The sequence below is a fragment of the Camelus ferus genome, chromosome 4, assembly GCF_009834535.1.
Source record: "Camelus ferus isolate YT-003-E chromosome 4, BCGSAC_Cfer_1.0, whole genome shotgun sequence".
Lineage (NCBI taxonomy): Eukaryota > Metazoa > Chordata > Mammalia > Artiodactyla > Camelidae > Camelus > Camelus ferus.
This window is the reverse complement of record NC_045699.1, coordinates 38,454,240-38,468,981: the sequence shown is the minus strand read 5'-3', so window position 1 is coordinate 38,468,981 and position 14,742 is coordinate 38,454,240. Positions and strand designations below refer to the sequence as shown.

Genomic DNA, 14,742 nt, shown 5'->3' with positions numbered 1-14,742 from the left:
TTCGTCAATATCAGCCATGTAGGGAAAAGTGCAAGTTTTTTTGGATGGGATATATGCTACATTCACGATGAGAAATCTTGAGTTTTGAGGCATGGTGAGAGGGAGGTTGTGGGGCATTCAGTGCCCAGCAATACTAGGAAAGAATTACAATGAGACTAACCTGTTGATGGTAAATTGTAAACTGTTGTAACTCTGCTGCTTGCCGACTAAATAGTTCATTAGTGTCATATTCTACTGATAGGAATTTAAATTGATACAGTCTTTCTGAAAATCAGTTTGTATCAAGAGCTGTAAAAATACTTATCTTTTCTGACCTAGTAATTCTTTTGGAAATTTGTGGTGATTTTTTCCCTCTAAAATACAGACAGATTTTGAACACAAGAAGATCATTAAATAGACAAGTAAAAGTATCTAGGTGGCTCAGTGTTTGGAAAATAGCTAAGTAAATTTTGGTTGCATAAGGTGGAATGATGAGTAGTCATTATTGTCATTTGAGAACTTTTTTCTGACCTGGGAAAATTCTTTTGATAAGGATGAAGAATTCCAAGTGTTTCTAAAACTTTAATGTGCATGTGAATCATTTGGACATCTTGTTAAAAGGCAGATTACATTTCAGGTCTTACATGGGACCTGAGATTCTTCATTCCTTACCACTTCCCAGTGATCTGCTGTGGTCTGCACCACATTTTGACTCGAAAGGTGTTAGATGACTTTGTCTTAAACAACAACAATAAAGCAGAGAGAAATATGCCAAAACATAGAAGTAGTTGCCTCTAGAAGAGGAATTATTAGGAGCTTTTTTTTTTAAACCCCTGAGTGCTTTTACTTTACTGCATTTTTCATATTTTCACTGTGGGCATATAAATTAGATATACCTCCTATATTTGAGCTTTGACTATGTTGTAAGCACCAGGCTAAGTGTGTTGTGTACATTATTTTGTTATATTTTCAATGAAACCCATTAGTTACACAGGAGTGTAGTGTACTTCATGGGATTTTGTGGAGAGTTTTCAGAATAATTCAAGTTAAGTGACTTGGTTTAGTGCTTGGCATTTATTTATTCTCAGTAACTCATAGCTTCTATAATCATCATCATTGTTGTTATATATTACCTTGTGTTTGTATATGAGACAGTTGAGGCAGAGAGAAAGGAAGTAACTTGCCAAGAGTCACATAGCAAATAGACAGCATAACCTGGATTTCAGTCCAGATCTGTTAGACTTCAGAGCTCACTCTTATACTGTCTCCAGGAGGGAAAAAAGCAAACATTAGTGTAGCCACGGCCAACTTGGCTTCACATTATCCCTAACCACCTCAGAATACCACTACACACAAGCTTTTAAAAATGTGACCAGGTTTTTGCTTAAGTTTTGTCAAGAGCTTCCTCAGAACTTCTTTAAGTATGGCTGTTCAGAAATTGGTAATTTGGCATAAGAAGATAAAAATGAGAGAATTATTTGGATGAATAGAGAGATTCAGGCAACCAAATGAAAAAACATTTTTCATTTCCATTTAATGTTGAGTAAATGCCAAAGAACATTTAAAAGGAATATGCATTTATGTGTTTGTTTGTATATGTAAAATGTAAAGAATGATGTAGTGGACACCTACCACCCAATTTAAGAAGAACATTATCTTAACCTTTTCCCCTTAAAGGACATCACTTTCCTAAATTTTTGTTTCCTTACTTTCCTTATAGTTTTTCTACACATGTACAGTCCCTACAATATATTGTTTATTTTTATATAAGATGGAATTGTACATTATGTATTTTTCTGCAACTTTTTTCAACAAATATTTTGTTCCCGAATTTTATCCATGTATATTATTGTGTATAGCTATATATATTAATTTAACTGTGTTCCACTGTATGACTATATTGTACTTTCTTTGTTCAGTCACCTGGTGATGGACTTTGGGTTGTTTCCAGATTTTTTGTTTATTATTTCTAACAGTGCTGTGATGAGGATTATTTATGTGTCATGGTTCCCATCTGCGAGAGTTTCTTGAGTATGTGTCTAGGAGTATAATTGCTAAATCATATGGAGTGTGCATATGAAGCTTTACTAGCTAATGCTAAATTTTCCAAAGTGGTTGTACTAATTTATTCACCAACCATCAATCAGTATATAAATATTCTAATTCTTTCACATTTTTACCAATATTTCATATAGTCAGGCTTTTAAATTCTGCCCATCTGTCTGACTGATGTAAAATGACATTTCATCGTGAGTGTAATATTTAGTGTTTGAAAATGATGTTCTTTTTAGGTTTTATAAATAGATAGTCTTCAGAGTGACCTTTAGAGTTATTTGGAAACTTTTGAAATGTAAAGTGTGAGTATTGTCTTGTAAAAAGCTATAGAATTTCCATTTTTCCTTTGTTTACCACTTTAGTAGTACCTAAGATCTTTTATGATATTTTTAAAAATTCAACTTGATTGGCTCTTAATTTCAAAACACATCTTATGTATATTCTAAAGTAATTTCAGAGCAGCATTCTGCTACTTGATGGAGAAATCTAAAGCATTCAGCTGCTTAATTTTGGAAATTGAAATCATAAAAATAAACTTACTGTGCATTAATCCTCTTTATGTTTCCCTTTTTTATCCCTTCTAATTGGTGCAGATGTTTTAAACTATTTCTTTTGTTTGGTTCCTTAGAGAGTTTGTAATAAGGTGAAAACATACAAAACTTCTTAAGTTGATATCCTTTAAGAAACTATAAGATTGTAAATGACAAGGTAATACCCAACATTATAAGGGAATAATTGTACAGGAAGAAAGCCTTAAAATAAGATTGGCCTCTGGTGAGAATTCTTTTGCCAATTTAAAAAACACCTTTTATGTTTTAGCACCAGTATGCATGAGCGAGTACACCGAACAGAAAGACAGTTTCGATCACTTCCAACTAATCAACAGAAACTACTTCCTCAGTTTCTTCTTCACTTGGACAAGATCCGGAAATGCATTGATCATAATCAAGAAATACTACTGACCATTGTGAATGATTGCATACATATGTTTGAAAATAAAGAATATGGAGAAGATGTATGTGAAAGTTTGTTCTATTTGTTTTTATTTTAGGGTTTAACCTCTATATTTTGAGGTCTTTATCTTTCTAGATTTCATTTTTATAATTTTGCATGAGTCATTTGCTCTATATAGAGGATGTTTTTACTTATATGTTCAGTCATTTTATTAGGCTTAATAGAATAGTATACCAGAAACTATTTGTTCTCTGATTTTTTTTTTTTCCCTAAAAATGCTAAGATAATTGTTGGCATTTTGATCCATTTTTCACCTAGTGTTCTATTTTGGCATATGGGGTTAGTAATTTATGTTTTTATAAACACCTTTACTAGCTATGTAAAATTAATTTTCCCTTGCTAAACATTATTTTCAGAATCTTGTATCTATTGATCTATTGTTTTAAAAAACTATTTTCACATATAAATCTTAAGGGACCGGCAGTAGTAGAAACTGAAGTCCTCTTTTTGTATCTACAGGATAGATACAGTTGGGCCACTCCAGTGTGAGCCTCTCCATGCTGCCCCATCACTGACCTGGAGGGACTTTCTTCCCTCTCTTAGAGAGAGAGAAAGAGAAAATGTTCAGTCTCCATAGCTGCTCAGTTCTGGTCCTCTCCTGAGTAGAGACTGCTTAATTATATGGTGGTGTCATGATTAATGGACCATAATCTATTGAGAGTAGAAGTGAGACCACCATTCTCTTTTCATTTAGGATCTCAAGCTGCATTTGAGCCCCAGTTGAGGTGAGAGGCTAGTGATTTACCCACTAAACCATCCATATAGCCCCTTAGTAGCATGTTTTTATAACCATATTCAAGGTTGATTACTTTCTTGGACTCTAACTGATTTCTGTTTTTTAAACAGGGGAATGGAAAGATTATGCCAGCATCTACATTTGACATGGATAAGTTAAAATCCACATTGAAACAGTTTGTGAGAGATTGGAGTGAAACTGGGAAAGCAGAAAGGGATGCTTGCTACCAGCCAATCATTAAAGAAATTTTAAAAAATTTTCCAAAAGAGAGATGGTAAATAGTATCTTGTTTTTAAACATTTTCTTTAAAATATGTGATCACTGAGTTTCTCTAAGAGACATTTCACAAGTCTTGACTCATTTTTATACTTGCTTGGTGCCTGTACTTTTTCATGTGTGGGTGTGTGTGGTAGTATATTTGTTTTTGGATGCTTTGTCTGTGGGAAGATTGCAGTTAATGTTTTGAGTAATTATTGTTCTAGCACCATGGGAAATTACTCTATCTAGAAATTAAATAATGAGAAGATTAGAGTGAATCTTCATGATCAACGATGTCTATTTATAGTTTGCTTTATGGCAGAGCAAAAAGCTGCAAACTTTTAATTTTCCTCATTATGACATTCTTGTAAGCAAATGAGGGATCTGTAGCTCAGAGTGGAGATTCTTAACTTTGTTCTGCCACGAAAACCTTGAGCAGTCTGAAGCCCATGGTTTCTTTTTCAGAATAACATTTATAAATGAATAAAATAAAATGCATAGGATTACGAAGACACCAGTTATTTTAAAATACAGTTACCAAAATGCTTAAAAAGCAAATTTATGATATAACCTGCATTTTATCATGTATCATATTAAATAAAAATCTAGCAGCAAGTGTTAATGCATTTTGAAAATAACTGAACAGTAGTGTATGTTATTTTGAGAATCTGAACAGCTAATGGGAAGTGAAAGTATGTATGATTCCTATTTGTGATAAAGTCACAGGTACTCCTAAAACTGCTATTGTTTGTTGCCTACATTTATAATTCATGAAAAAAAAATCAGTTAAAGTTTAATGAGATTAAAATGTAATTTTTTCCCACCCCCTTCATAGGTACAGTGAACTCTGTCCATTGACCTCTTGGGTCCATGGATCCCAGATTAAGAACCTGACTTAGAGGGCATGTATATTTAAAGAGAACCACTGGATGGAATTCAGTCTATCATTTAAAGGATGTTTGTAGAGAGGCTCTTTTTCCTTATCTCCTTCTTCTCCTCATTGATTGACATCTTTAAGTTTGGGTGTATCCATCCAGAAATTTCAGTACATTTGTATGTATCCCTTCTCTCCCTTACCTTTTAGAAATTTTTTTATTTTGAAATAACTTCAAAATTACAGATAAATTGTATGAATTGTACAGAGAACTCCCATATATTCTTTACCTAAATTCACCAATTCTTAGCATTTTACATTTACTTTTTTATTTTCTTTTCCTACTTCCCTCCCTTCTTCCTTACCGTATTTATATGTTTGTCTATTGCTGTACATATACACAATTATTTAAACCATTTGAGAGATAAATTTGTATATATCATGTTTTTTTACTGCCTGATACATGTGAGTTTTTTCTTAAGAACAATGATATTCTTACATAAACACAATGCAGTTACCAGACTGAGGAAATTTAACCTTGAATAGTGTTTTCTAACCTATAGTCTATTCAGGTTTCATAAATTATCCTGATAATGTCCTTTATAGCAGTTATTTTTCTGTACAGTCTATAAATCTAATCCAGGATATTGTATTATGTTTAATTCTAATGTCTTAGTCTTTAATGTGGAACAGTTCCTTGGCCTTTTTTTTATTTTCATGACATTAACATTTTTGAAGAATACAAGTAAGTTATTTTATAGAATATTCCTCAGTTTGATGTTGTCTGATGTTCCTTCATGATTAGATCTAGATTATATGTCCTCTCTCAAAATAATACATAGATGTTGTATTCTTTTCAGGATATCACGTTCAGAGGCATGCACTGTCTATCAGCCCATCATTGATTTTAATCATTGGTTTTCCCACTGTTCAGTTACTGTTTTTCTTCTTGCAACTAACAAGCAATTTCTGGGGAGACACTGAGACCATGCAGTTAAGCTCCTTCTCAAACCTTCTCCCTCCTAGAATTGTCATCCATTGTATCTTGCATGAACTAACCTGTGCTGCGATGGTTGTGGAATGGTGATTTTCTAACTCAACAGTTATCAGTCAATATTCTACCGTATCTATTAATACAGGAGTAACTCACAGTTCCTATTTTGTTCAATAGGTTATAATCCATTACTTTCTTTTTTTTAAATTTTTTTGTTCAAATTTCCTCAGATTTGGCCAGCAGGAGTCCCTTCAGTTGGCTCCTGTGTCCTTTTGGTATGTCATGCCCCAATCATTTTTTCTGAGCACTTCCTTACTTTCTGGCATAGTAAGATATTTCAGTCCCATCTTGTATCTTTCCTACTTCAGTCCTGGAATTGAGTATTTTTCCAGGGACCTGGATCCTTTTAATGTGGGATGGTTTGAAGAAACCAAGATCTGGCACTAGGCATGTTCATTATTCATAAGATGACATTGCTTATGGGCCTTTCAGTGGACAGCACACATACACACCCTGAACACAAGAAATCATGAGTTCATGCTGATACCTCCAGTTCTTTTCTGGCCCCATTGGGTTCCTCTCTTAGCTTCCCCCATTCTCTATGTCTGTCTGTCTTTTTCCACAGTGAGAACCCTGGCTTCTGACATCAGTATATTTACTCATTTACTTGATCCTGCAATACAAACAAAATTGTTTCTGAATTGCTACTTCCGTACTGTTAGGGAAAACAAAACTACCCAAAGGAGTTCAGGATTTGTTAGCAATTATTTTCCTTCCTAAACTAAGGGTTTTTAATAATAATATTCTTCACAGTTTACTAAATTAGCTCCCCTTCAGCCCCCTCACCCTCAGTGTGGTTATATTTTTTATATGAAATTCAGTATATTTGGGTTTATTCTGTTTGCTTTCCAGTTTTAGTGTTGTGTGTTCCTGCCCCCACCCCGATGTCTCATTCTGGTTGATTTTTTTTTTTTTTGATTTGTGGACTAGACAAAAGTATACAAAAAAGATGATATTCAGAAAAAATATCATTCCTTTCCCTGTTTCTTCTAGATATGGTTTTCTTTGTGTTTATCCTGTTTGAGATTGGCTTTGCTTTTTGGGGTTTGAAAAGAGATATTTCACCAAATCAGAAATTTTTTGCTTTTATCTCTTCACGTATTTCTCCTACCTTTTTCTCTATTTCTTTCTTTTCTGGGACTCCAGTTATGTGTATTTTAAACTGTTTGCTATTGTCTCTCAGGTTTCAGGTGGCTCTTTTTCCCTACTACCCCTCCCCCTTAACTCTTTCTGTATTTTAGTTTGGGTAATTTCTGTTGACTCTACTCGAACTTTGCTGATTCTTTATTATGCCAGTCTGTTGGTAAGCCCATTGAAAGACTTTCAAAAATCTCTTTTGTTGCTTATTGAGCTTTTAATATGAAATGGATGCTGATCCACCTTGTTTGAATACTTATGTCTGTTTGCCCTGTAGATTGTCTTTAGCTGAATAAGTATCTTGAAAATCACCCACTGTATCTCTGCTTGTGGCCCATAGTTTTTTGGCTTGCTCTGCTGTAATCACCTTCTGAACACACAGTTGAAGAGATAATAGATTAATTGTATACTTTTGATTTTTTTTAATCACTTAAAGTTTTCATAATTTTTGTTCTGTTGATGAAGTTATGACCCTTTACTGATTTTCGATTTTATAAATACTTCTTCAATCAGATATATAATGTTCTGGGTATGAGACCCATATACATACAGCTTAGTATGTGAGTAACCTTGGGTGCACAGTAGACTTTATCATTATTTCAGCCATATTATCAGACTTTAACAAAAAAAAAAGACCACTGCTTATTTCTGCATGTCCAAATACCTAATGCACAAGATTCAGAAGTAGTATAGGTAATTGGATAATGATTCATTGCCTTTGTGTGTGTATGTGTGTGCTCTGCAGATATAATTTAGGAAGAAGTTTTTTAGTGACATGTTTTTCCAGAAAGAAATTTGTTCTTAGGCTTCAAGCCTAGGCAAATTTCAAATACTACTTACAAAAAGCTACTGGAAGTGCTTGACATACACAGTACTCATTTGATAAGGTTTTGATTTACATTTTTAGTGTGTGTAAGCTTGTTAATGCATTTTTGCATTCTTTATTATATCTGGATTAAAGATGATTTGTCATAGATAAGATTGTATGATCTTTGACTTTTTCTTTTTTTGCATGTATTAATCCAGTTTTAGATACATGATTTGCAAATATTTTTTCCCATTTCTTGATAGTGTCTTTTGATGTACAAAATTTTATAATTTGGTGAAGTCCAGTTTACTTTTTTCTTTTGTTGCCTGTGTTTTTCATGCTGTATCCATTAAATCATTGACAAAAACAGTGTTGTGGAGATTTTCCCCAATATTTTCTTCTTAGAGTTTTATAGTTTTAGTTCTGAAGTTTAGGTCTTTGATCCATTTTGAGTTAAATTTTGTATATGGTATAAGGTAAGGGTTTGATTTCATTCTTTTACATGTGGATATACAGGTTTCCCAGCACCATTTGTTAAAAACACTGTCCTTTTCCCCATTGAATTGTCTTGGCACAGTCCTTGAAAATCAGTTGACCATATATGTGAGGGTTTATTTCTGGACTCTTATTCTTTTCCATTGGTCTGTATGTCTGCCCTTATGCCAGTACCATACTATTTTAATTTCTGTAGCTTTGCAAGTCTTGAAGTCAAGAAATGTGACTTGTACAGTTTATTCTTTTTCAAGATAGTTTTGGCTGTTTGGGGTTCCTTGCAATTCCGTATGTGTTTCAAAATCAGATTTTCCATTTTTGTGCCAGAGGCTGTTGGAATATTGTTGGGAATAGTGTTAAATATGTAGATTGTTTGGTGATATTGACCTTAATAATGTTAAATCTTCCTATTTAGGAATACAGGATGTCTTTCCATTTATTGACATATTCTTTAATATCTTTCAGCCTTGTTTTGTAGTTTTCAGTGTAACACCTCCTTGGTTAGATTTACTCCCAAGTTTTAAATTATTGTAAATACTATTGTAAATGGACTTGTTTTCTTAATTTCCTTTTGTGATTGTTCATTGCTAATGTATAGAAACACACTAATTTTTTGATATGTTGATCTTATACCCTGCAACTTTGCTTAATTTGTTTTACTGGCTCCAGTAGCTTTCTTGTGGATTCTTTGGGATTTTTTACATATATCTCACCTGTGAATAAAGATAGTTTTTACCTCTTCCTTTCCCATTTAAATAGTTCTGAAAGTACATAGCAGTGTATAGCAGTGGTGAAAGGGGGCATCCTAAGCTTTCTGGCCTTAGAGGGAAAAGCGTTCAGTCTTTGACCACTGAGTTAGCTCTGAGTTCTTCATAAGTATCCTTTATGATATTGAGGAATTTTCCCTCTATTCCTACTGTTCTGAGTGTTTTTATCGTGAAAGGATATTGCATTTTGTCAAACACTTTTTCTGTGTCAAATGAAATGTTTGTTTTTTCCCTTTGTCCTATAAATTTTCCTTTGTTCTTGAAGGCTACCTTTGTTTACTTTAATAAATGCTACAAGTTATTTTGTTAATTTTTATCAAATATTCTACAACTATTTGAATTATAATCTAATCTCATATTTCTGTAGTTTTCATACTTTTTATAAATAAATGTTCTGAGTTTTATGAACTTCTATAAACATTACTGCTTCCGAAAATATATTCTTAAAGTTTCTAGGTGGTGCACTGTCCCCATGTATATAGTATTTAGTGCTCTGCCCTATAAAATAATAGACAATAGTTTAATTGCTTTTGTAAACATGAAGTCCAAGTATTTCTCAAAATTCAAAGTATCTTAGTTTCTGAAAAGTAGATTGTGAGATAAAACTCTTCACAGTTAGAATGTACTAAAGTTTGGGTATTTTTGGAACGCTGAATGCCAAATGCTTATGTCAGCATAACTTCTAACACTTTAAACATGATTTTGTTCATACTCAGTGATCTTTGAATCATCTATATTACCATGGTATCCAGTCAGCATAACAATGATAGCCATACTAAAAGGGCCTGTCATTGTTAAAGGGACTTAGTGAACTAGCACTGAACGTTGTTTTACTGTTACTTAACTGTTGTTGTTGTTGTTGTTGTAACTGTTGACAGACTGTAGACTGGTGAGAAAAGAATGAATTAATCCTAATGGTTCTAACAGGTTATTTTAAAATAAAAGAATAATTAAAATTTTTTTGAGTAGGTAAAACATTTTACAGAGTTCAAAATTTTAAAGGTTTCAAATGATATAAAGTATCCTATCCAGCTACCCATTTCCCTTCCCTGAAAGTGATCGATGATATAAACGTGGACAGGGATATATGAACTTTCAATGAAGTGTACCAAAATATCAAACTTATTTTTTTGTCATTTTGGTACCCAGTGGAAAAATTGCATGTTTCTTCCTATGTCATTTGTTTTTCTCATTTAATTTAGTTAAACAATTTGGTTTCTTTATAGTAGATAAGATGAGCTATCAAAAAACCTTAAAAAAATACATCTGATAAAACACAACAAAGTCCCTATCCATACTAAAGTTGTAACTTTGCCACAAAAAATAAACCCCAAGTCCTGGAAAAGGGACGTAATTATAGCCCTGCAGAATCCAGGTTGACTCTAGGTAAATCCTGGTCAAATCTGGGTCTCAGATAAATTTTTAGGATTCTGTATGTGCCACAGCAAACACATGAAAATTTTACGTTTTTACATTCAGGCTGAATTTGACTCATATTTATGTCAGCTAGCCTTTTGATTGTGTTCTTTTCTAATTGAGCTGTCTACAAAAGACAGTAGTATACTTAATTATACATAGAATTAACTATACTTGTGATTATTAAAATACTCTTTCCTATGAAAGCACATTTGTATTATCACTTTGTCCAATCTGTTCCTGTTTAAATGCCCAAGTTTGCAAGCACAAGCAGCTTTGAAACCACAGATTGACGTCTGTATTGGGGTCTGTTTGTAAATTAAGGAAATTTTTTGTTTTATTTGTGCTGAATACCAGACACTTCAGTAGTTAGTAGCTTAAGAATTTAGTGGTATAAAATGTATAGTTTCTAAGGAAAGATTCTTAGGTTTGAGTCCTATTTGAAGTAAGAAATTGCAACCATGTAGAATCGTATTCTGTTATAAATCCTGAAAACTACTGGACTGTATTTTTAGATCAATTTCACTAACCCATTTTATTTTAGAAGAATTTGAAGTGGTATTTTGTTTGTGGGTGGGGAATCTATTATGTCTTTGCCTTTTAATATGTGTCTAACATTGCAAGAAGACAATGGTATACTATAGACTATTGAATATATTTTTCTTTTATACAGTTGGGCATTAGGAGAAAAAAACATACTGAGCTTTAAAGAAGCATTTTTCCACTTAGATTAAAAGAAAGAATGTGAGTTATAATTTGTGAAAGGATTCTTTTAGGCAAAAGAAACCATTTTAAAAGAGCAAATGGAGGAACTGTGGACTGCCAAATAATGCAAAAGTAAAGGATGAAAATAATTTCTTCCTCATCCAGAAAACCCTCTTAGACCAAAGACAAATATATAGTTCAGATTTCTTTCAGATCAAGATCTCAAGCTCCTACATTTCAGGATTTCCAGTGCTTACAAATCTAGAGTAGTAACTCAGGGGAAAAAACAGTTCAAGAGTATAACCTAGTAGAAAAATAGTATAAATAACTTACAGGAAAAGAAATGCAAGATGCTTAATCTCATAAGAAAATGTAAATGTAAAAACCACACTAAGATGCCATTTTCAATTATTGTTTAATAGTTATATAACTATTTAAGATTTTAAAATTCTATAGCTGTTACTGAAGGTGTGAGGAAACATGTTGCTGATGGAAGAATAAACTAGTAAGATTTTATGTAGGGTAACTTGGAAGTATTTAACAAAATTCAAATGCGTATTTTTGATCTTTGTAATACAGTTTTGGGGAAGCTTTCTACAGATACACTCCTACATGTGGAATATTGTTTATGCCAAGGGTAATAGTTTTAATGTTATAGTAACAAAAGATTGGACATAATCTAAATGTCCTTAATTAGATTTTGATATGCTATTATACAGTCATACAGTAGACTATTTAGTCAGTCATAAAAGAGATTAAGAAAGCTCTGTGTGCTGATAGGGAAAGAGGTACAAGAGATTCAAGACGTATTATATCAGGGATTGGTAAACTTTTTCTTAAAGGGCCAGCTGATAAGTATTATAGGCTTTGCAGGCACTGTTGTTTCTAGGGGCTGATTACTCAGCTCTCTTGTCATGGAAATGCAGCCATAGACAATAATGCGGCTGTGTTCCAATAAAACGTTATTTACAATAACAGGTAAGGCCTGATGGGTCATAGTTATTGACCCCTATGTTAAGTGAAAGAAGCCAAGTGATGAGCCAGGTGTATAAATTATAACAGAAGCATGAATGAAGTACTGAAAGCACTGAGAAGTGAGTTAAAGCTTTGCTTGGGATATTTGGGAAAAGAAAGACTTCACAGACAAGGTGATCATTTCAGTTAGTTTCTGTAGATGTATAGGTGCTCTAAAGATTAAGAAAGTTTTCTAGAATTGGTGAGAAGTTATCTGGCTGGTATATGGAGTTCTTTGGAGTAGGTAAAGAGGTAAGTTGGGACCATATTCTTGAAGGGGCTAGGCACTAATCCTGATTTCTAACCCACTTTCTAGTTTGAATAAAAAGTATTTCAACCTTCAGCTCTATTAAACCTTGACATTTTGCCATATTTACTTCAGATTTTTTTTTTGTACTTTTTAAAAAAAGCACAACAAATACAGTTGAAACTGCCCTGCAAACCGTACAGAACACATTCTTCTCTTTCCAGAGATAACTAATATAAATTGGTTACTCTAATCTTACCTTCCTACATTAGCTACACGTGTATATACGTGTACATAAACAATACAGTACGTTTTGCTTGTTTTAAAAGATCATATAATGATTTGTGGTGTCATTTCACAATTGTTTTTGCTCAGAATTAAGTTTTCACAATTCCTCTGTATGAACCAGCACTGTTCAATGAGAATACAATGTATGGTACCTATGTTATTTTAAATTTTCTAATAGTCACATAAAAAGTGTAAATGGAAACAGGTGAAATTAATAATTTACTTTAATAATCCAGTATGTCTAAAATGTATTAACATATAATCAGTACACAGGATTATTAATGAGATAATTTATATTCCTTTTTTATACTGTCTTTGAAATCTGGTATTTATTTTACACTTGGAACACTTCTGAGTTAGAACTAACCACATTTTAAGTGTTGAGTAGCCACAAGTGGGTAGTGGTTTTTGCCATGTTGGACAGTGAATTGCTGTGATTCAAATAGAACCCAAAGCTTTTGGTGCTTGTAAGCTGTGCAGGGTCCTGCCACCAGAGGTCAGCTGTCATTGTGGTGACACACCAAGAGAAAGTATTTTGTGTGTCTGAATTTGCTAATTGCAGCTGCTATGCAGAAATCATTCTGTGTACAATAAAGGAAACCTCTCTCAAGGTTTACAACATTTACTGCTGGTAAAATAGTTGGGGCACAAAGGTTGGTGCAGACGTGATCCTCAGCCTCTTCAGACACGCTCTCTGTTCTGTCCTTACAGATGTACTCTTCATTCTTGCTTGTCTGGAAAACTTGAAGCTTTCCCCACTATTTTCAGTGGTGTTACGTTTGTAGTAAATACACTGTTTCTCTATAGTTGGGTCTTAAGAACTAGATAAACTTGTTTGCTTGCTTGCTTTTGCTAAGAATCTCAAGCAGGTAACATTTGATTACTGAGGCACATATTAATTATATGGCTATATTCCTGGTTTTCTAAGTTTAAAGCCAGCTCACTGTAAAGGTCTAAACTTAGACTTGTGTCTCTCTTTTTCTCCACAGAGTAGAAGTGCCCTAGACTTTGTAAGAATCCATAGTAGAAAATGCCTTTTGGAGTGCCTTAGTTTCTTATACATTGTAATTAGAGGGGCTTTCTGATATGCTGTTAATATCCCTTATATAAAGAGCCAATGGGGGAAAAATTCTAGCTAAGAACAAAGATTTGGGGGAAAATTCTCCCATTCATTGCTTGATTCTTGATCATTATTTTCAGTTCTAGAGTTTGTTTTAATGTGTCTCCTCTATATGCCCACTGAATTTTTTTTTCATAAAACTGATAATTGGTAGCTCTATAGTAATCTCTGCTAACTCTTAAGGTAAGGCTTGATGCATTCTGCATTCCATGGCTTCATGACAACTTAACAGCGGCTTTTTAAGGAGATTTTCTGCCGCAAGGTGGAGGTAGAGAGTTCTATAGGGCTGATTAGTATTTGTTAATAACTGTCATAAAGTTAGCTTTCTTTAAGTTAACAAAATAAATGTTACTACTGTTATTAACACAACTTTCCCTTAATGTTGGCCTGATTTCTAATTTCTGCATAGTAATCTTTTACTTGGATTTATCAGCTGTTCAGAAATTAGTAGTGATTATTTTTATAAAGATTTAAATACTCTATGAATTTACTTTCAGATCCTTTTACTTCTGTTGCATTACCTTGGTTGTTTTTTTTTTTTTTTTTTTTAATTTAAGCTGAGAACAGCCACTTAGGAGAAGTGCATTTTTTTGATTGGGCCAATGGAAACTGAGAAAAGAGGTATTGTCGAGAGTAAGTGTTTTGGTGGGTCTCGTAGGGAGTAGAAGATGAGAGACAGGCCTGGGTGAGGTGCAGTAGTGCCAGGTCCTCTATACAAGGGCCAGCATAGAGTTCTACAGCTAGGAGTTTTTCAAATTCTACTGTTAAAAAATATATA

At 33.3% G+C, this 14,742-nt stretch overlaps 1 protein-coding gene across 4 annotated transcripts in view; it reads left to right on the top strand.

Annotated features, from left to right (window-relative positions):
* The window catches only part of CARNMT1 (carnosine N-methyltransferase 1), a 36,813-nt gene that overhangs the window by 4,485 nt on the left and 17,586 nt on the right, over positions 1-14,742 (top strand). For all 4 annotated transcript variants that reach the window (XM_032477860.1, XM_032477861.1, XM_014562874.2 and 1 more), the window contains exons 2-3: positions 2,854-3,049; positions 3,895-4,058. In XM_032477860.1, coding sequence (XP_032333751.1) covers positions 2,854-3,049; positions 3,895-4,058 — 360 coding nt within the window. The remainder of the gene's footprint in view (positions 1-2,853; positions 3,050-3,894; positions 4,059-14,742) is intronic.